Here is a 21,891-nt window from a genome sequence, read left to right as displayed (position 1 = left end):
TTATCAAAAATACAGATACAGTTGAACTTGTTCATAGCAAATCTCCATATAACAAATTCCCCGATATAAAAAGTTATTTTATTCCCAGCCGTTCCTTTATAAAAGCACGTCTCTGCGACTTATGTAATGAAGTAACAGTTGGAGACAACCTTGATATAACGAATTTTCACTGCTTACAATCTATAAATTTTACCCTGGATTTTGTCACTTTCCCACGAGCATGCATCTTCTGCGATTGTGCCGCCACTGACGAAGTGCTAAGCGGTGGCGGCACCCTCGTGGCCTTCGCGAACTCAGGCGAGAGCGAGCGCTGATTATTGCGTGCTGGTGTGTGTGAGGCAAGCAGGCAGACATGTGCTGGTGCCTCATTAGCCAGCGTTGCCACCGTTCTTGCCGCCATGGGCACATGTGTGAATGTGCCCCTTCCCTCGAAAATAAAAAAAAGAAACACTTTTGCATTTCCAGTGCCACGCTTCTAGTTTCTAGTTAGCATTACATATGTTGGACCGGGCCGGGTGTGGAGGGCATTTTACCGAACAGTTTTCCGCCGTATCCGTGTCATTTGTTCTTCCGTGTGCACGTGCATGTTTTCATTGCGCGCACATGATATAGCCCCTGACGACGTCCAGCTTTCGTTTTGTTTTCTTTATGCGGATAGCAGTGTCACCACTACCGAAAGGATGTTATACTAGACGCTGATGGAAACTTCGAGAGCACAGTGACCACGACGAAGCTTCGTAGGTCGACTCGTCGCGCGTTTCCGTTTGCAGTGTAAGTTCAAGGTACCACAGCCTTCGCGATTAGCCAATTAGCTCTGGCAACAACACAACGGTGTGTTGAATGCAATGCATGCGAGACACCAAGTTGTAATGTTATATGAAGAAAGGCTGGCAGCCAACTATTTATGATTTGATATCATGGAACTCCTACAAAATGCTGGCGTAAGCAAAAACAGCCACTCCAAGGAGAAGTGCTCTTTTCACACCGTCTCTTCAGATTGGACTGATGCTTGCTGAGATAGCACGTGCATCAGCCATTGGGACCGCGCCCTTAAAATCAAAGTTCACCACTTCCACTTGAGCAACCCCTCCCCCCCTGCATTTTTTCAAGCTCGTTAAATACGGGTGGCTTTTTTTCTGTTTGAGCATTCAACAGCGTTCCAACACTTGGGAGGACGTTATTGTATGCACCCTCCTGGCGATGGAGTTGGTCCAGCTCGTTTGATTTCTGTTTCATCAGCGCTCGCGCACTTTTACTTGCTCGTAAAAGTTATAATGTGCGGGGGCATGTCATCAATTCGGAACTGTTACAGAACATGGTGGTGACGACAAAAGCCGGCCGAGAGAGTCCATATAACTGCTATCGCAGTAACAACGCAGTTTTTTACTGCTAAATGGGTATTATGGGTAAGCTCTCCCTTCAGTTGTGCTTTTTGTTTAATTTGTGCATTTATTTTTTGAATTTTTGTACTGAACCTGCATATAAGGAAATCCTCTTTATAACAAATTTCTCCGGGAATTTGTCAATTTTGTTAGATCCAGGTTTAACTGTATTACGATTGCAGTATTCGACAAACAATGGAAACTTTCGAATATTCACACAACAATTATAAAATCCTGAAATAGAGGCATTTTGTGCAGTTTGCCATGTTTGTGACTTTTTTCCCTCTTAAGTTTCTCAACAGGTAAAAAATATAATTCACTCATAAGATGCTGTATCAGTTGTTCTTTGACGGAAATAAACGCTGTGGTTAAGAAGAAGACCATTTTTTACTTAGGTGCACTTGAAGTTTAGAAATCACAAAATTGGCAGAAAAATGTTTTTCGCCTATTAATATTCAATATGTTTTTTTAGGCAAACAATATCTTTTCTCACAAAACTAACTTTGAAACCATTATTCAGGCTCTAATGCCTAGGCTCACAGTAAATTTCATCAAAGTCTGGACTGGAGACCAGGACCTTGTGTTCAATTTTTTTCTGGACACACCCACTGACGAAGTAAGGTAGCACATTGGTGCCATTGTGCTGTCAGATTCCGAGCAATCTTCTGCACCTAAATTTGCATTATAGAACACCTACATGCCCATTACTAAAGACTTGAAGTAGATTTCAAGCGCTTAGATTCACATCCCCCGTAGGACTGGTACCATCTAAAGCAATATAGCTGTACCTCTACATACGAAAAGCAATAACTTAATTCCATATATTCGAATGCAAACAACCAACTTGGAAAAGTGCTGAAGGGCCCCTTTAATAAATATACCTTGTGCTCATTTAGATTTGTATGTACTATCTGAGAAAGCCCAGCTCATGAGCAAGTTTGCTTACCTATACAGTGGCTTACATAGTGCGAATATTGGTGACTCTGGCCATAAGTAGTCATCGCAATAGACTTTGATGAGCTGCTTGTAAACCGAGAAAGTACTTAACCTGGACGATGGGGTCCTCCTTGCCAAAGGGCAGGCTCAGGAAGGCCGGCAGCAAGTAGGACAGAGCGCTGCTCGAGTGGTTCACCTTGCGGCAGCGCGACCCAAACCAGCTGCTGCCAGCCGAGTAGACTATCTCGTAGAGGCAGCCATCCCGGCCACCTAGGAAGATGCGGCCCAGAGCCGATCCCACAATGCACGTCGCAGGCACACCGTCGGCCGACAGCGCGAACACGGGCTCAGGCTGGAGGAGTAGTTCGTCACCTGCACCATTCACACACAGCCACTTTGGTTCCCATTGAGCAACCTGCAATTTTGCTTTGGTTCGAGCCGATCAACATATGGGGTTTCACGTCCCAAAACCACAACATGATTATGAGAGTCGTAGTGAAGGGCTCAAGAAATTTTGACCACCTGGTGTTCCTTTAATGTGCACTGGCATCATACAGTAAATGAGCCTCTACTATTTTGGTTTAACTTCAGTGCGACCCCCCGGCCAGCATCAAACTTGTGACGTTCGGATCAGCAGTCAAGCGCCGGAGCCACTGATTCACCTTGGCAGACTAGGCAATCAACTTCATCATTCCCCTTGCAGTAGACTGACGCTGACATTACATACGTGTAAATAATCTGAGAGGCCAAAGAACATCAGATCCACTCATGTAGCCTAAACAGCTACATCAGGCACGGATAACCACATTAACCTTTAATGCCAGAATTATGAAACAGCTGAGGAAAATTGAAATTGCTTTCATTTTCCAGCTTTAAATAGTAACCTTTCATTGATTCCGCAGATAAAGTATCTAAAAGGCATCTTTAATGCATGCTTTTATGTATGTCGCAAGTTCTCCTCATGCTGATAAGCGAGAACCTTGCAATAAAAAACGCGCTTCAAAGCTACGCAACATGTCATGAGCCAGGTCTTGAGCGGGTACCCACCAAATAAAGAAAATTATTGAAGTAAGAACTTGAGTCAGCAGGCGAGTAAGAACAAAGAACTGAGAGCTCTTGCGCACACTTAGTGCTCTCCACCATCAGCTACAAAACAATTGGTTCTGACATAAAATAGATTTCATCAGATAGCGTTAGATTTTTTATGGTGAAAGCTACGTTCCCCGTGAGTACTTGACAGCCAGCATTAAAGGCGGCACGTGTTCCATGACTTGCTTACTTGCAGTTTTTTGGTATGTCGCGAATTCGTCACATTAGGCAGTACAGGGTTGATTGTTATGTGGGATTTAATGTCCCAAAAAGGCAGTACAGGGTTAAAAACCGTAGTGCATTCAATACAACAGTGCCCAGCCTGAGCTATTGGTCACTAGATCGGGCAGAGTCGCCGCCTGACGGCAACTGGCCGAAACGGCGAAGTGTGGATGCTCCCTGCGTCATCTGCTAGCCACGTCATGTTTGCATGGGGAAATAGTTCGTCGTGCACGTTCGCAAAGGGTGGTTTGTTCGGATATGTTTAGGCGAGCTTAACTGCTAGTACGTATGCCTAAAAGGACGTATGAAAGCACTTGGTCTTGCTCGGCTGGTAATGCACTGCAATAACATCAGTGATGTGCACCTTTCTGAGTGTTGTGTATTGTTGTCGTACCCTTCATTTACCTGAATCATTTCAGTGTGGGTACCACTTTCTGCCTCAAGCACATCGTAAAGTGCACTTGACATCGTTTCAAACGTGAGAACTAATAAATGGTGAGTGAAGCATTTGAGCGACTTGGTTGTAAATTAAAATGAGGCTCTAGGCCATGCACTTGCACCTTGTTGTTAGGTGTGTAACTACGGCACTGTATATAGTTCATCAACTATGCGGTGAGCTTTAGTTAGGCTGAGCTGGCCATGGTACTACTACCGAGATGTAATTCTATCAAGTAAAGCGTCATACTTCTGTACTTAAACTTTTCTTGAAACGAAGTTGCCAAGTGTCATTTTCTAGCTTGGGGTGAAATTTACGCAGCAATAACTGCGCTGAAACAGTTGTGTGCTTAGATTTAAAAATGCCTTAAAGAACAAAGATGTTTGAAATTGATTCAGACAGCATGCCTTACATTACTTTTGTATAATTTCACAGAAAATATCATATTTTTTTACACTGTCTTGAGTGTTTGTGTGGCCCTGCTGATTGACGGAAGGCAGCGGTCATTCTTCAATTGAAAAAAAAAAAAATGAAAACATGTACGTTCTTCCTGTGAAATAAGTAGACCTTTGTTTCATCACTGTCATATGCATGAAATCCTTCAATGAAAGCTTTTTGCAGAACTCTTGATAGTTTTACTGGAGCACGAACATGAGCGTACATGGTAAACATCAATGTAACGCGAAGCGCTGTCAGCCACAAAGCCTTCCTGGCTAGACTTATCGACTGTCCCACATTTTATGGTGAACAGAATGAGGCAAGAAATGAGCATGGCACCGAATGCGTCGCACCGATATGAGGGATATTTTTGCTTATCTTTCTTTTATAGTGTTCAGATGAGCAAGATCTTAATAGGTAGTTCAGTCATGTAAGAGGAGTGCGCACTAGGCGGAACAAAAGTGAAATGCATACAAACAACACATCACAAGCGTGATTTAGGGTGAAAGCGCGCAGTCAGCCAACCAAGGCGAGCTTGACTCGCTAGTAATAGTAACGTTGCATAGGTTTCGTGTGTTGATTCGAAAGGAGTGTATATTTTACCAGTAAACTGCAGTCAACACATTTCATTCCCCATCAATCAGCTCAAACCACACGTAGCGAAGCGCCACTGCGTGTATTTGTATACGTGCCGCCGACCGCCTATCCACACTTGCGCGGGGACGGTGCTGCCATATACAGCTCGATCTCCTCGCGAATACCATTTGTTTTTGCTGTCAACACTGAGTGTAAGACTGCTAAAAAAATGACTAATTTAGTAGTCATGAAGTAATATGCAAAAAATGAGAACAAAATCATTAGGGTATTGTAACTCATTCACATAACGCAGATCATTATACTTCATCAAATTTTTTTTTTCTTTCACAGATTCTTAGAGTGATACACCATGGCTTACAAGATGAAACACATTAAGAAAGTTTTTTCATGAATACATTCAAATGTTAAGCATGTTAAGCCTTGAAAAAATTTTTTAGAAAAGCTAACAAAACTACTCACATGCAACACAGTCCCTAGAAATTATAGACTCAAGAAACAATGAGCACACAGCAAAGTCGAGTTCAGAACCTAAAAAAGCATTTTAGAATAACTGAAGCCTCAACTATCAAAAAAGTTTTCACAATATATAAACATGCATTCTTGCTATTCCCAAATTGTTCAAGCTTTAAGACTAGCTGTGAAAAAATCTGCTAACCCGAGTTGTGTGCTCGAGCCAATGTTTGAACAAGTGGCCTTTACTTCCTTAAGGATGACAAATCCACTAGCTGAAACGTTGGCTCGATCATACAACTCCTGTTTTTCTCTTCATCGCAACCTTCCATCTTCCCCTTTTTGCCACTCTTTCTTATCAAGACACTAGCAGCTACGTCTTGAGAGAAAGTGATGAAAACAATTCCCAACAAATATGCCAGAAACAGTCTTAAGCACTGGTGCTCTGTTAGGTGGAGCCTTTAAGAAATTTTCAACCACCCTCAAACTGGGGCTTGTGATGGATCTAAGTTCATGTTGTAGTACTCACACTCACTATTGCAATAGTGTATCAGTCCTGCAATACTATAGTATACAAATAAATTTGACGACTCTAAAGGAAATGTGCATCACCAGGACAGAACAGCCAAGGGTCCCAACAAAACAAAAAGAGCGATGGATAACAAGAGATAGGGCATATGGTCTAGGAGTGCAGAGTAATGATTAGTCGCGGTACATAGCAATGAAAACTACTATTTGTTATTTATGCAGATAAAGTGATGAAAGTTGGTAAGCACATGTGATTTGCTGCTCATACACAAGAAATCGGGGTCTTGTGTCAGTGTTGTCTCTGTCACCTTACATGATAAAGAGTTGAGATAAAGTGATGAAAGTTGGTAACTACATGTTATTTGCTGCAAACACACAAGAAATTCGAGTCTTGTGTCAGTGTTGCCTCTGTCGCCTTACATGATAAAGAGTTAAATTATCTTAGTCCTGCACGACGGGTGTGCCATGCTTGATGTCGCCTAGGTTTATTTAGTCCCTCGTACTTTTCTTTCTGCTCCCCCTTTCTTTTTATCCTGCCTCGTTCTTGCAATAAAGGTTCAGTTGATAGTCTGCGCTCGTCTGTCCTTTTCTCTCGCTCCATGTTTCTGTTCATTTTTTGCGCAGTTACCTTATTTAAAACTTGCCCAACTTACCCTTGTCTTGTGATTTGCAGTGCTGATAGCGTAACTCAAACGAGCTTTGAGTTTCTGTTGTAGTTTTTGATTTGGGACATGTATTTTAATGAATTCCACATTGGTTCATTGAGATTTTGACGTAAGGATATTCAGAAGGGTTCATTTTGTGCCATAAAACTTATTTTTGAATACTCAAGTAAGCACACGAAAAAATACTCAAATGTCCCATACATATGTCTCACTAACCGTGTGGTGATTTAGGGCACCTTTAACAGGGACAAAGAGGACAAGACAACTGTCCATCTTGTCCCTGTGCCCTACTTCAGTACACGGTATATCACCAACTAGCCCAGCTCCCAATCTTGTTGTCTACAAAGAGCTAATTATGTGTATCATGTGCAGACAAATATGGACAGTTTGTCTCACAAGTGCAGAAAACATTGACCAATTTTCGTGATCTGGTGGGGACCACAAAACAGTCCAAAAAAGCTGCTAAGTCATTAAAATAAATTTAGACCAGAGCACCTCTTCCAGTCATGCCCTGCTTCGCACTTGGGGACAAGCAGATTTTGTTGTATTAGGGCTACAGTAACATTGTCAGTGTGTTGGCAATTACTGAGCCGACCACTGCGGGCTGCACAGTCAGTGGCCTCACGGCACCAAGCAAACGAAACACAACACCGGTCACACAATGCCCGCGACGTCCAGTGTGTTTCGTGGGGCCGAGCACCATAACCACTGAGTTTCATATAATACCTATCCAGGTGAGGGCAATATGGTGGTGCTAGTGTCTATGCGGGCTCTCTCAACAGTACTTGTACAGGCTTCCGATCTGCCTCATATGAATTACATTCCTAGTTTCGCAATGCTTGTTTTCAGAGCGTAAAACAAAGAGATCTCAAGTAATTTTCAAATACACCTTTCGTTATATCTGTCATAAATGTTTATCATTAACACTGTCTCTATGGCACGACTATTTCTCATTTACTTTGTTATAACCGATAATTCATTACATCACTATTCATTATAGCAAGGTTTACGTGCAACGCTTGCTTCATTTTTCTGTAGGTAAAACCTCCTGCAAAAAGCTTGCGCATTTGCTCAAAAAAAGCAATCTAGTCCAAAAAAACTAACTTTAGGACAAAAGATCGACGCAAAAATGCACTCCAGTGCTATAGGAAGCTTGACGGTGAATTTACAAAGTCTGATAATCCAACAAGTCCAAATTTTCAGAGTACAAAAAGTCTGTTGGCAACTGTATCTATTATACCTGTGAAGTTGCATATGGATGGCTGACAAAAACTGCCCAAAATGTGAAAGCTGGAAAAATGGAGCTCGTAGTTAAAATACATAAACTCTGAAGAGAACAGGTTTTAATTTTCATTAAAGAAATAGAGCTTTGTAGATCTCTTGAGCTTCAATTCGCCCTCTTTAACGGACCTCTGACAGCAAAAGTTTTTTGTTAGTTTTTTTACATTAATTTGTAGCTTTGCATCTGGTAATGCTGAAATTATATCATCACTGCTCTAATGCGTTGTATAATTAAAGTGGTGGTGCCACCATATTGGTGGCTTGCACATTCTTTGCTGCAACAGTTTCTCATAGCCACAGGAAGCATGATACACGTACCATGATTAATTTAGCCTCGCTAAATAAAGTAATGTTGCATTTCTTATGTGGATAATTTTCGGTTTCTGGGCGCCGAATCGGGCTGTGACATAGCAGTGTAGGTGGCTTGGTAACGTGACCACACAAGAATGTGACGCACGTCACGCTGATTACTGTCTGCTCTAACACAGACGTGCCACACAAGCACCTGCAAAACAAACGTGCTGCAGTCGCGATGCTTTGATGGTGCGTACGTAGCGGAGGTCTCCAGAGGCCCCTCACCTCACTACAATAGGCGTGTGCATGAGAGGGTAGTAAGGGAGGGAGGCAAACAGAGCCCCACGTACTGACAAAAGGGAGGAAGTGCTGTGACTGGGGAGGAGAGGGCTACAAGTCAGACCCATACATTGACATAATAGGGAAGGGGTCCAGAACATTTGTCCCCACTGAAGAGGAAACCTGCTCACGCTTACACTCAGTACAGATCTGGTGTGACGTCACTGCAACTTTCATTTCCTTTCCTGCGAAACTACCACGGTTCTGCACGTGCTTGCGATGGGCTTCGGTCGGACAAATGTGCATTTAGGTACACTTTGGAGGTGAATTTAAATATATTATAAACGTTTGCTGTGTCCGATAAATCGTATAGAGCGTCCTTGCATGCAGTGGAAACTCACAAGAGGCTTGTTTTAGCCTCTAAATTTGATGACATCACCCTTTTAATGCTGGCGGCGTTAATTCAGAACGATATTGCGTCACATCGAAACGCCCCCTAAACACCGTAACAAATTAGCACCCTACAGTGGAGCAGCGCCTCAGACTGAGTGTGCTCAAGCTTTGGTGATGATAAAAAGTGCTGTTTTCAAATAGGGGGACCCTTATGCGTTAAAGAATGAAACGATGTGGGTGCTTTGAGCGTGTCTCCTCAGAAAAAAAAAAAAAAGCATTCATGTCGTAAACAGTTAAAACCACCTTGAGAGCAACCTGACAACAGAGCGAGAGGGGTCACGAACAATAGTCCTTGCCGGGTGCCAGTCGGGATATTGTGCACGGCCCGCAAATGTTGACCCTGCAACGTCACAAGGGGAGCTTTAGTCTACGTCAAACCTCAGAAAATGTCAACTGCAGCTGAATACTCGTAAGAGCATGCCCCTTACTTTAAGACCAAATTAAAATATCTTCTAGGCTACGCTCACCACTCACAGTCAGTCAGTGGTGTTCCCTCATGCAGGACTATCTAACAACACAAGCATCTCGAGTTTCCAGATTTGATGTCAGGGGTCCTCTAAATGCCAAGATGGCGGCTCTGGGCCAAGGGAAAGATTTGAAATTTGCATGTTCTAAAGCTAAATTTTTTCATAGTTTTTGATCCCGGCCATTACTACTGAAGTGCTTTTCATTGCGAAAGCTGTTGTCAGATCACAACACAGGCAGATTTTGGCACCATAGTTGACCACTGCTGCCGCTAGTGTCCATAACTTCTATTGAACGAAATAAGAAAAAACTAAATAAATAAAAATAGCACGACAAAGAATGGGATTCAAGACCAAGCCCTCTGCATGATAGCCAAGTATTCTATCACACAGCCACTTTTGTGCTAGAAACTACATTGCAAACTGACCCTATGCAAGCTTCATGTCAGTTACGGAATCCCATTAACAAGTTTAATAGAGCATTTCAGAACAGCAAAGTAACAATCTGGCATCACTCGATGAGAGTTGTGTGGGTCGTTAATTGCTTTCAACCTAACACTGAAGCCACAGACACAATTCGTCACTGTCATCAATCACAGCACCAACAAAGCACGCGTAATACGTTACAAATAAGTAGCGGGTACCACAACCTCCGGTGAATGGCGAATATTAATGGCATACTGCACACTTTCGTATTTCATGAAAACTATGATTGATGGTGTAGTGGGTGCCATGCAGGTATGCCTGTCGTTTCCCCATGAGTACAGAAGAGAGACTCCGGAAAAGCCGCTCTTCCAGTTTTTGCTGGGCATGTGCGAAGCATTCCTCATAGGCCCGGCATTTTTTTTTTTTTTCAACTTAAAATTTATGCAGAAAGAATATCGTTCTAGAAAACATTACAAAAGGAAAGCAATTTTGAAATATTTCTTTTTGAAGATGTGAAGTATTCCAAGATAAATGCATTGTTCCTTGTTTGATTGAAATGTTTGCCCAATGTGGTTACGTCATTTTTTATAACTTGATGACAATATATTCCAATTACTTTGCACATGATATTTCATTTTCCTATCTTTCATTGTTTGTATCCGCAACATATATCATGGAGTTGTTCTTGTTGTTGTTGTTACTGTTGCATTTGCTTATATTGTATTACCCCATTCTGCAGTGTGAAATGTGTGTTTATGCCTATAAAACGAACACCTTGTCGAGTGCCTGCAGCGCCACCAAAGTGTTTATTTGTTGCAGGGGTCCAGAGCGTTGTCAAACTATCAAAAGACAGTTTTTACTGCGGGCTCGTCGGCTATCATGTGGTGAAAAATAGAAACTTGCAATGAAGAGAAGATATTCATTATTCTGATCTAGTACTCCACCATGGCGTAAAAAGTGGTCTCAGGATCACAAAAAAAAAAGATCTAATTGAGAAATGATATTTAGACCAGGTTTACTATTCCCATTGCGACATCCACACTTACAGGGGCCCTCAACCACCGACAGAAGCTCGCGTGCCTTTCCCCTATGGACATCAGGCTTCATGAAGTCACCTGTACAATTAGGTGATGTCACGAGGGACAAACATTGTTAGTGGGCGAACAAGGGCCTGTTTTCTGCTAGTATATGTGCTTTTTCCGAGTTTCCCTCTTGAGCACTGAGGAAGGCCCCTCTGAGAGGTAGACAGATGAGCCGATGAACACAGCCTAGTGAAGAAAAGAGCAAAATGAGGAAATGGATGTAACTCTGCCAGCATTCGTTATGGACGCGTGCACAACATCACAACTCTCATGCGGTTGAATTTATCACGAGAGTACTACAAAGTTTGGTGATAAAGTTATCTGAGAAATCATAGGAGGCCAAATTGTTGTGAACATACAAGACAGCTGCATTAGCACCACATCAATAGCCCAATTCGATAAAGAGCTAGCCTTCCTATCGGGGCTAGATAATCACGGTCCCTCTTGGCTACAAGAGCTTAATTTGTGCGAGTTGTTTTATCGTGGTTGTGTTCTAGTAACAGCGCTAAAACTGCAGGAAGAGACAAAAAGGACAGGAAAGAGCGCTGACTGTCAATTGAATTTTATTAAAGGTGCTACGACTGCTTTTATACAGAGCACAAAAAACACATTGCTCATGCGCGACGATATATGTGTGACCATGATAATGTTATCTTAACTGAGAAAAGAATACTCTCTTTAAGAAAGGATAAGTGAGGGTGCACTGATGCATTGATCCTTGGCCTTCCCGATGAAAAACGCTTCTAAAATCTCTCATTTTTTGTTCTTGCTTTTTTTTCAAAAACCATGTTTTATGAAACATAGGACTGCGCTTACATTCTTTACAGTGTACGGCTATGAGACTACCATAACCATTCTTAACATTTAATGCATACTGTCTTGCTAGATCATTGAAGCATTGCCCCATTTGTCCTATGTTTACTTTTCCACATGTCAACGTTATCTCATACACGACATTAGATTGCCATTCAGTAAACCTATTCTCATGACAAATGGTGCGAAATTCACTATTTCTGTTGCTGTTTAGTACCCACTCTTTTAGCGTACTTGCAAGGGGCAGAAAACAAGTTAACTTTGTATCTGCTCGCTATTTTCTTTAAATTGTGAGACACCTTATGTACGTACGGTATAACATGCAAAGGTCGTTGGTCATTCTGTTTTTCTTTTGGTCCTGTTTTGTTTATCTTGACTTTCTGCAGGAGGGTTTCACAAACAGGTGTGATGGTGCTGTTGAGATACCCAGCATCTTTTGGTCTTTTAATCCGATTTTTAAGGCTGACCTCACCCTTTTGCTCACATGAATTCTGAAGGGTGGCCTGAATACACGTGGTGGTGATTCCTGTTTTTACTAGTTTTGAGTGCCCCCTATCAAAAGGTAGGACATTCTTAGCACTTCTGGGCTGATGGGTATTATCTTAGCACTTCTGGGCATGTATGGGTATTATCCGAAAAAGAAAGGTGAATGCCTAAGAGCTTGATACCGTTGTCTTTTGGCAATTCAAATGTGAATTTGAGCCCCCAGGAGTGCTCTTTGAAGACCTTGAGCACAGGTACAGCTAAACATGCAAGGCTAGCAGAAATGCTTCTGTCAATAACAGACAAAAAGATGTCACAAAGAAGTGGGGCCATTGATGAACTTATACATATGCCAGTGCGTTGGATTAAGAATTGCCCATCGTCCTTGCTGGTAGTAGAATTGAGATAAAATTCTAAAAGCATCATAAAGTTGTCAGAGTTCATGCCTATAATATTCTGAAAATATTATAGGCATGAACTCTGACAATTTCTTCACAGCCAAAATAAGGCCATCACAAGGAATAGAGTAATACAGGTCCACAAAGTCTACTGAAAATCCCACCACATTGCAGCGTAAACCTTCCCGCAGTTCCTAGACCAAATCGGAGGAGCTTCTTATGAGAAACGAATATTCAAAAGTAAACTTTTCCAAATTGTCCTGAAGAAATCTTCCTACATGTTGCTGCCATGATGCCCTCTCCGAAACGATTACTCTGAAAGGATGCTCAGGCTTGTGAGTCTTGCAGGTGAAAAAGGCCTCCAAGTAACCTCTGTCTGACTTGCCTACTAACTTTTTTAGGTTGTCGAGGTTCATGTCCTTGATTAGCTTCAACACTTTTTTCTTATGCTTAATTGGGTTAGAAGTTGACGACCTTGAAGTGTTTTTGAATAGCCGTGGTTGCTTTTGACCCAAATAAATTTTGTGGAAGTACCACGAGTCTACCTTCATCGGCCAGCACTACCTCCAAATCGTTATCTTTCATATAGGTGGCTATCTGTTTCAGAGGCAATCTCAGGGTTTTCTTATAGTTTTTAATGGCACAGTTAACATTCTCCGCTATAATATGGCTTCTTTCTCTGTCACTCGCTTTGTGTCCCAAGCTGCATGCCATAGCCAGCTGTTGATAGGGTTCAAATTGTGGTTCAAAACTGTATTTGGGTCCCTTCTCATATACCTTTTCAACTTCACCTAGTAAGGATGCACCCGTCAATTCGGTCACTTTTCTCAGCGACTGATTTCCGTTGTTATTCCTCGGTAAAAAGAGTACGGTACGTTTCCAAAGGAATTCTGCTGTATTCCCCGCAAGGCTTTTGAAGTGACACAGTCCTGCAGCTTCACGAGAAGGATCCTTGCCAATCATAGTACATCCGAATTTGTCACCACTTCTCAGGTTTTATGACCTTGCATATTCTTTTGGCCTGACCCCAAGAAGGTTGGACAAGACCGAAAGTTGGACAAAAACGGAAACCCTCCAGCAGAAAGTTAACAGAGACAAAACAGGACCAAGAGAAAAACAGAATGACCAAAGACCTTTGCATGCTTACCGCACGTACATACAGTGTCTCACAATTTAACGAAAAGAGCGAGCAGATACAAAGTTAACTTGTTTTCTGCCCCTTGCAAGCTTTCAAAAGTGTGTGTACATCAACAGGAATAGCCAATCTTGCACTATCTGTCACATGAATAGGTTTACTGAATGCAAGTCTAATGTCGTGTATGAGATACCGTTGACATAAACATAGGACAATTGTGGCAATGTTTCAATGGTCGAGCAAGTCAGCATGCATTAAATGTTAAGAATGGCGATGGTATTCTCATAGCCTTACACTGTAAAAGAATGTAAGTGCAGTCCTATGTTTCATAAAACATGGTTTTTGAAAAAAGCAAGAACAAAAATGAGAGATTTTAGAAGCCTTTTTTTATCATGAAGGCCAAGGATCAATCCATCAGTACACCTTCACTTATCCTTTCCGAAAGAGAGTATTCTTTTCTGAGTTGAGATTATATTATCATGGACACGCATGTATCGTCGCACGTGAGCACTGTGTTTTTTTGTACTCTTTATAAAAGCGGTCGTAGCACCTTCAATAAAATTCAGTTGACAGTCGGCGCTCTTTCCTGTCCTTTTTGTCCCTTCCTGGAGTTATCGCGCTGTTACTAGAACACGACCTCTAGGCTAACTGCTTTGAGTGCTCTATCTAGACTTGCTCCTTTTGCTGTGCCTCCTTTTTTTATATACGTGCTATTTATGTTGTAGCGTACGAGCAATAAAACATCAGTTGTTAGTCAGCACGTGTTTCCTTGTTTTGTTCTCGTCAGCTCGATATGAAAGACTAACTAGCTCGAAATGTGTTATTCCTTTCTCCTGAAACATTTACACTACATGACACCCCCTAATCAGGTGTTCTTTGGCATGCACCTATATCCCGCAGGCCCCTTCAATTTTGCCTCCATCAAAATTCAGCTACGATGCAATACTGCAAACTACGGGTCAACAGTTGAGCACCAAAACTGCTATACCACCATGGCAGGTTGATTGTGCGAGTCAATATGGAAACTAATGCCAGGATGCAGTTTCATTGTCAGTTGATGCAAATGAGTGCAATACTTTTGAGTGCGCTGACCATGCATTGTGGCACCAAGGATGACGATCTCTGTGCAGGTAGCCAGGCAGAGGAGCAAGTGAATGTGTCGCTGGAACACGCCTGGTCGAGGCTGCACGAGGCCGACAGCCAGAATGGCCTCACTTAGTCCATCAAAGTAGGCCAGGTCGTCACCCGTCTCGTACCGCCACACAAACAAGTCACTGTCCACCACCAACCAGGCACGACCAATCTCAGGAAACAGCCCAAGATGGCACTGCATCTGTGCGTGCGCCACCTGTACACACAACAGCAGGTGCTAAATGCCAGCACACATTTGTGAACACTGAAGGAAGCTACAAAATGATTTAGCATGTCTGAGTGCCACAGAAAAAAAAAGCAGGGGCAAAAAAGCCACATTTCCCCTCCCCCCAAAGTCCATTGAAAACATTTCCATCACGAAAACGGCATCAATAAAATGGCACACCAGCAGACAAAAAGGTTAATAAGGTGACCTTGTTGGCCAGTTGAACACCTTCAATCAGAAAAGAGTGTGGTAAAAAGAAAGACAAAGCAAGGAACACACTATATGAAGTGCCAACTATCAACTGAAATAAGTGAAATTTATTCTGGTGAAAGAGCACATATCTTGGTCAATTACATTGCTGTGTCTGCCTGTCGAATGCAGGCTTTTGTGTTCACAACACTGTTACCACCTGATGTTGGCAAGAGCTTAAAATCTTCTTGTGGTGAAAAACATTGCCCTGGAGAGTGTGCGTCATGCTTTGACGTAGAAAATCGGTGTGCGGGGCCGATTCATTTGTGATCGGTGTGCGGGGCCGATTTAGTATTTCAAGGTGCGCGGCAATCGCCATGATGGTCATAGCGGTGAAACAAAAAAGCTCACCTATGCGCATGCTCGTGCGCGTACCTCGTGAAAAAGCTCCCGAGCCACGGGGACAGCTCCGCTAACCCCAGAGAGCAGAGCGCAAGGACAAGTTCGGGCCACACCCCAACTGCTCGTTCTGACCCTCCGTGTCCGGGCCTCGTCTCCGCGTTGAAGTCCTCGGGTGCGTTCCGGACTGGGCATCGCCCCACGTCACCCCCGGGTTGGTCTGAAACACGTTCTTCACGGCCAGCTGCTGTTCTGGTCTCGGAGCGAGACGCTGTCCCAGGTCTGTTCGCGGCAGTCGGCGGTAGGCTGTTCTCGGTGGTGTACAGGCAAGCCCAGGCGTTGACCACCGTACTGGGATGCCCCTGGCGGTTATTTTCTAGGTCAGGCCCCGTCTCGGTACGAACTCCGCAAGCACAAGGCACACTGCCTCCTGACTACGAGAGAGCTCAAGGTCAAGCGCAATGTTCACGCTCCAAGAATAGAAAGTGAGTGGACGAACAAGAACATTAACTTCCCTTCCGCAAAGGACCGTGAACGCGTGTACACATGTGTGAGTTTAAGTAGTGTGTATCCCCTTGTTCGTCTTCGTGTATATAAAAGTCTCTCGTTGTCCTCGAGCGTCCTCTGTCCTCATCTGGCTAACCTGCGCCCACAGTTGCACACACTTCTCCTTTGCGTGTTGTGCATGTTTGCAAGATTCTTTAAACAGTGCAGCAATATCAGGCTCGAGTGTACAGAAAGAAAAAAGCCAGCACCTGAAGTTTCATTTAATATACCATCCTGCAGTTGCAGCACAGTTGCACCGTGTCTTCTCATGTATGCCAACAAAACCAACGAGTTTGTTTGGTCGCGTACACTTCCACACCTACGTGCACTGGTTCCAGGAAGGCCTGCCACTTCTGCTAACTCATTTCACACATTCAATGGCGTCTTTCTGCCCCCATTCGCACAAGAAGCTCTCAGCATGGTGCTGTGACTCTCGGTCATTGACGGTGTGCTGTTTATCAGAGGCATAGCCGGGATGCGTTCCCACGACTTGACATAGACAAACTTTAATTGCGTCCTTGGAAGAAGGTTTCAAAGAACCCACTGAAGGCAGCACTCATGGCAGGGCCAAGAACCAAAGGTTCGCAATCGCTTCACAGGCTCCCTAAACTGCCCGGATTTGTTGGTGAAGGTGTGAACTTATGATGCACCCTAAAAAGTTTGTCTCGTTGACATGATGCTTCCTCGTTGAAAGGCGCAAGCGGACGCACCGCCACATCAAATGAGGGGATGTGGCGAGTTGATTGCAAGCTCAGCAGTTTGGGGCAATGTCCGTATCACGGCAATAGTGGCAAGCGAAGGAAAATAGTTTGGAGGAGCCGTAGGGCTATCTGCTGCTTCCTAGTGAGCTCTCTGTGCCGATCTGGAAAGGATTTCTTGCCTAATCTGAAGTGCGAACATTATTCATGAAAGGTGGTCAACGGGACTCTGCGCCACCACCACTCCCGTCCTCCGCACTGTGTGGGAAGCTCGTTTGCCTGGGGCAGAGAATGAGTCCTCGCGCCCAAGCATGAGCCATTTCGATGGCGTTAGTGATGCAGTCGACGGGGGTGCCCGTGTAGCTGGGGAACCACGTCAACTCGTAAAGGAACACTGTGCTGTTAGTGAGAATGCTGTAAGCAGCCAAAGAGATTTGGTTGGAGTCAAACAACCTGATGACCATCGTAGAATCAGAAAGGATAGGAGATCGATTTCTAATGGTTAGCGCTAAAGGGACGGCGACCTGTTTGGCTACCCTGTCGGACTTCATCCTCGCCGAGGTGGCGCTAACGGTGCGGCCGCTGATGTCTACTACGGCGGCCACAAAGCTATTCAGTCCCAAACAAGATGCGTCTACAAAGAGCACATGTTCACTTCTGCGGTTGGAATCAAAGAAGGTTTTAGCCCTCGCTCTTCTGATCTGATTATGTGCCAGATTCATATTCACTGGAAATGGATGAACCATGATTTTAGACCTTATTGTGTTTGGAAGAGGAACTGCTCTTTGGCTAGAATAGCCTTGCTCACTCCAGTGCAAGAAAGTCGGAAAATATGGGCCCTGCACTGCGCTTAGATTAAATCATTGAGTTTGTTATGTACACCCAGCGCCTCGAGTTTCATGGTATTCGTTTGAGAAGGAAGCTCCAAAACCCCCTTTGATAGTTTGTCTAATCAAGACCTTTAGTTTGGCCTTTTCAGTAGTCTAAGCATGCATGAAGACGAAGTAATTGATATGACTTGAACGGAAGGCATGGAAGAGCTGGAGGAGGTTGTCCTCCCTGATGCCTCCTTGTATACCCGAGATCCTTTGAATACGGTGGCAGCAGAGTGCTGTTGCAGCTTCTGCATCGTAGCTGCATTTCTGCCATTTTCAGAGATGAACGTGTCTATCACGTGTGTAGTGTCTATGTGGGTGATTTCCGCATCCCTCATAGTGAAGAAGTATATGTCGATCTCCGCGGTTGGTACCCATCCACCAGGGTGTCGCCCCATGCGAATGGGTCAGTAGACAAGCAACTTAGACCTGTCTGATAGTGCGAGGTTCATACAAGAAATGTGTTTCTCAACCGTGCATACGGCTTCTTAGAGCATCCTCTGTTTTCACTAGAGATCTTGATAACAACAGTAACATCAGCTCCGCCATATATGCCGACGACATTGCCCTTTTGTCCCACGACTTGACACCCCTGTGCCTTTTTCTGAAACAAGTGTCCAGTGGTGACAAGTGCCAGAAGAGGATAAGAATGTGGCAAACTTCTACACACAGTGATTTAACGCCCATGCTGTTGTTTCCTCCACAATCACTTGTTTGGGCAGGCTGCGTGGCCGACTGACCTCGCAGGTCATAACAAAAGCAACAATTCGCTTAATCCTTTGCTGCCCTTCCAGGCAGAGACGGCAGTAAGCTACCCACCCGCCAGCTTGACTTGCCCCATGATGGATTTTCCTCTCTCGAGTGAAATTGACTGGAGGATCATTGCATCAGCGAGTGCAACGACTCATTCACAACCGTGCGTGTTATTGGCTGGTGTTATAGTGAGTGGTGTCGTGTGGGTGATTGGTTTTGAATCAAAAAAGAGGAGCCCAAGTAAGGCCTTAAATCAACGATGCAAAGTGCAAGAAGTCGGTCTGGACCATGAGTTAAACATCCATCCACCACGCTCGTGGCTCGCTGAACTCTAACCCTCCTAGGTTGTAAATAGTTGTACAAAGCACCAGTAAATCTGTTTGTTGTTTTCCCTACTTGCCAGCATTGTTCCCTCCACCCGGAGACAATTCACACTACCACATGAAAACTGGGTCTGGAGTAACCCTGACGTCTCGGCAACCCACGCCAGCGGGGTCACGTCGTTGAGCCCCAAATCGGCAACAATTGCTCTCGGGCACACATTCAAGCCTTTCATAGGATATTTGTCTGCTTTATTTGGAGCTCTTCCTGGGAACCCATGAGAAGAAACAATCTTTTTCTTCCACTTGAAAAGGGTGGCCTCGGCTTTGTGCATTTGTTCGTGCGACAGTTGATGTTGCGATTTTTTCACCTCAAGGATGTGTGCCACCCATTTCTGTTAGCGGTTCTTCGTAACCGTGTATGTTCCCACCTTCCTTTTATTCATGTCACAACAAGCGTTGCTAAGGAATTGCCGTTGCGGGGTTTCCTAAGAGAAATTGTTGATACTGTCAGTTTTTTGAAAGCCAGGTTTACCTTAGAGTATTTGTATACTATTGACAGAACAAATTTAACCGCTGCACTTGTGAATAACCTTTTCCCCGAACCTGTTTATCGAAAGCCATATTCGCTTCTGCCTGGTCACGATGTATTATTCCGTGTACGTAGAATGTGTATATCTCCTTCAGCGAAAACATTTTTCTTTAAACTGCACACTTCCACGCTGCCAGTGAAAATGTGGCCGAATGAAAAATCAATATACGTACCCTGGTCAGTGAATTGTAGACTCTGCAACCAACCTGAGACTATAGAACATTGTTTTGTTCATTGTCGTGACGCTTTTTATTTTTGGGACATTCTAAAAAGAACATTAAGAAAAGAACTTCCAATCACAGCTCATGGTATTAGGTTCCTTCCGTTCAAAAACAGTCCGACTGATAATACTCCTTACGACCTGTTTATGTTGCTGGGACTTTATTCATTATGGAAAAGTCGCATGATCGATAGACACGCCGAGCCACCACGGTCGACGAGATCCATCTTCCGAGAAGCAGCTGCTCAAGTGCACAGTGTTGTCGAGACTTTTGATCCCGTTCTGGAGTGGCTTCTCGTTCTTGACGCTTGTGTGTGTTTGCCTGACTTCTGATCAAGTATGTTCTGTGTAATATACTGGTGATAATTTCATTCATTAAAGGAAAAAAAAGCACCGGCGTAGCTCAGTGGTAGAATACTGGGCTGGCACCCAGTGGACCCAGGTTCAAGCCCCACTGTGTCATTGGTGGTAGGTTTTTTTTTTTTCTAATTTAGCGCAATGTAGTTACAGACCCGAGTTGTGATCTCACAACAGCTTTCGCTGTAAAACAGAAGCTGCCGCGGCCCTCTCACCAATACCGTGGAAACACAGCGGGCTACGGGCTACGAGAAGCGGATGGCGCCGTGGAAACCACCTGCACTGCAGTTCTCCACACGGCAGCCGCTGGCATTCATCCAATCTGTTGCCAACTAGAATGCCGCGGACTGGCACACTAGCCAGTATATTCTAGGCACTGTGACGTCCCCGCAAACACGGACTGAACCCCGGTCCTTTCAAGATGTTTTTCGCTCGTTTCTTAAACCCACGCATAAAAAAAAAGGAAAATAAAACATTCGGTGTAACGAATGGGCATTCCAGAATGGAGTACCTGGAAGGATTATTTCTACTATTCTCGCGGGCTCCTCCGCACAAACACGAGGACCGGGCGGCGCCTTGTCGTCTACAGACAGTGTGACAGTGTACGGTGGAGATAACCCGCGCGCATCCTTCAGATTTGTGGCATGGGGGAGCAGCAGAGCGCCTTTTGTTGGTTCGGGGAATGTGACCCTGCCGCAGCGCCTGTGCCGGGTCCAACCTGACTTTTCGTCATCCTCCGTGGCTCCAGGGCTCATTACTGCGTTCTGCGCGGATGGCCACCCGCGGCATTGAATGACGAAGAAGCGGCGGCTACGAAGAATTTCACGGGAGACCCCGAGCTGCATGGAAACGTTGAAACTTGGTCTGGACATCGGCTCATCAAGTACCGGAAGCATCGGGACCATTGTTCGCCCGTAATTAAACGATTCTTGGGACAGCTCGCCCATCTCTCTCTCTGAGGCTTGAGTTTGTACATTGTTACTTGCTTGGCTTTGTTTGGGAGAGAGTTTTCTACTGGTGTGGGCCACGGGGGCGGCCGTCGAAGACGATTAAGTCCGACTGACAGGAAAATATGCCATGTCGGTAGTGGCGATTGGTTTCGTGCCCCGGTAGGGCAGAGTCGGAACCCGAGAAAAGCGGCCACGTGTCAAGGAAGGAGAAAGACGAGGAGAGTCATTCCGAGGAGAGAAAAAGAAGTAGAAGACGACGGAAGGGGACAGATCAGACCTCGACACCGAGTACCAACCTTCAGCCCGGACTCGAGCAGCCAACTCCGAGGCCCCGACTACACGGATATTCTGTGAGACAAACTTCACCTCCTTTACTTAAACGAGCTTTGCGGGAAGGGATGCGGCATATTGAGACATTGCACGGTTTTATTAATTTATGACTTTATCATTTGTGCCGTTGTGTGTTTACTCTGTATTGAGGCACCCTTGTATTGTCACCGTTACTTTGCTTATGTATCCTGTTTCGCGTGTCGCGAGTATTTGCTGATGTGTTACAATTTTGTGAAACAGAGATGTCGTTCACGGACAATATGTGTGTACGCCATTTGCACTTGTTATTGAATTAAATGCGTCCATGATTAAGAAAAGATCGTGACGTCTCTTACTTCCCGGCCCCAGCACGAATCCCTGTATGTGGAAAGTGACTGAGACACATAGCCAAGAGGGAACCGGATAAAAAGAAGGTTGAGGGGTCTTCCCTCACATTGGCGATCAGTGGCGTAGT

The 21,891-nt window shown here is 44.3% G+C and overlaps 1 protein-coding gene across 3 annotated transcripts in view; it reads right to left on the bottom strand.

Annotated features, from left to right (window-relative positions):
- Positions 1-21,891, bottom strand: part of Nup154 (nuclear pore complex protein Nup154) — a 362,979-nt gene that overhangs the window by 313,068 nt on the left and 28,020 nt on the right. For all 3 annotated transcript variants that reach the window (XM_075869915.1, XM_037431504.2, XM_075869914.1), the window contains exons 2-3: positions 14,944-15,199; positions 2,431-2,690 (exon numbers count right to left, since the gene is read on the bottom strand). In XM_075869915.1, coding sequence (XP_075726030.1) covers positions 2,431-2,690; positions 14,944-15,199 — 516 coding nt within the window. The remainder of the gene's footprint in view (positions 1-2,430; positions 2,691-14,943; positions 15,200-21,891) is intronic.

This window comes from Rhipicephalus microplus, chromosome 7 (assembly GCF_043290135.1).
Source record: "Rhipicephalus microplus isolate Deutch F79 chromosome 7, USDA_Rmic, whole genome shotgun sequence".
In the NCBI taxonomy this organism is placed as follows: Eukaryota; Metazoa; Arthropoda; class Arachnida; order Ixodida; family Ixodidae; genus Rhipicephalus; species Rhipicephalus microplus.
The sequence above is the reverse complement of the archived record's forward strand: the minus strand, read 5'-3'. Positions and strand labels throughout refer to the sequence as shown.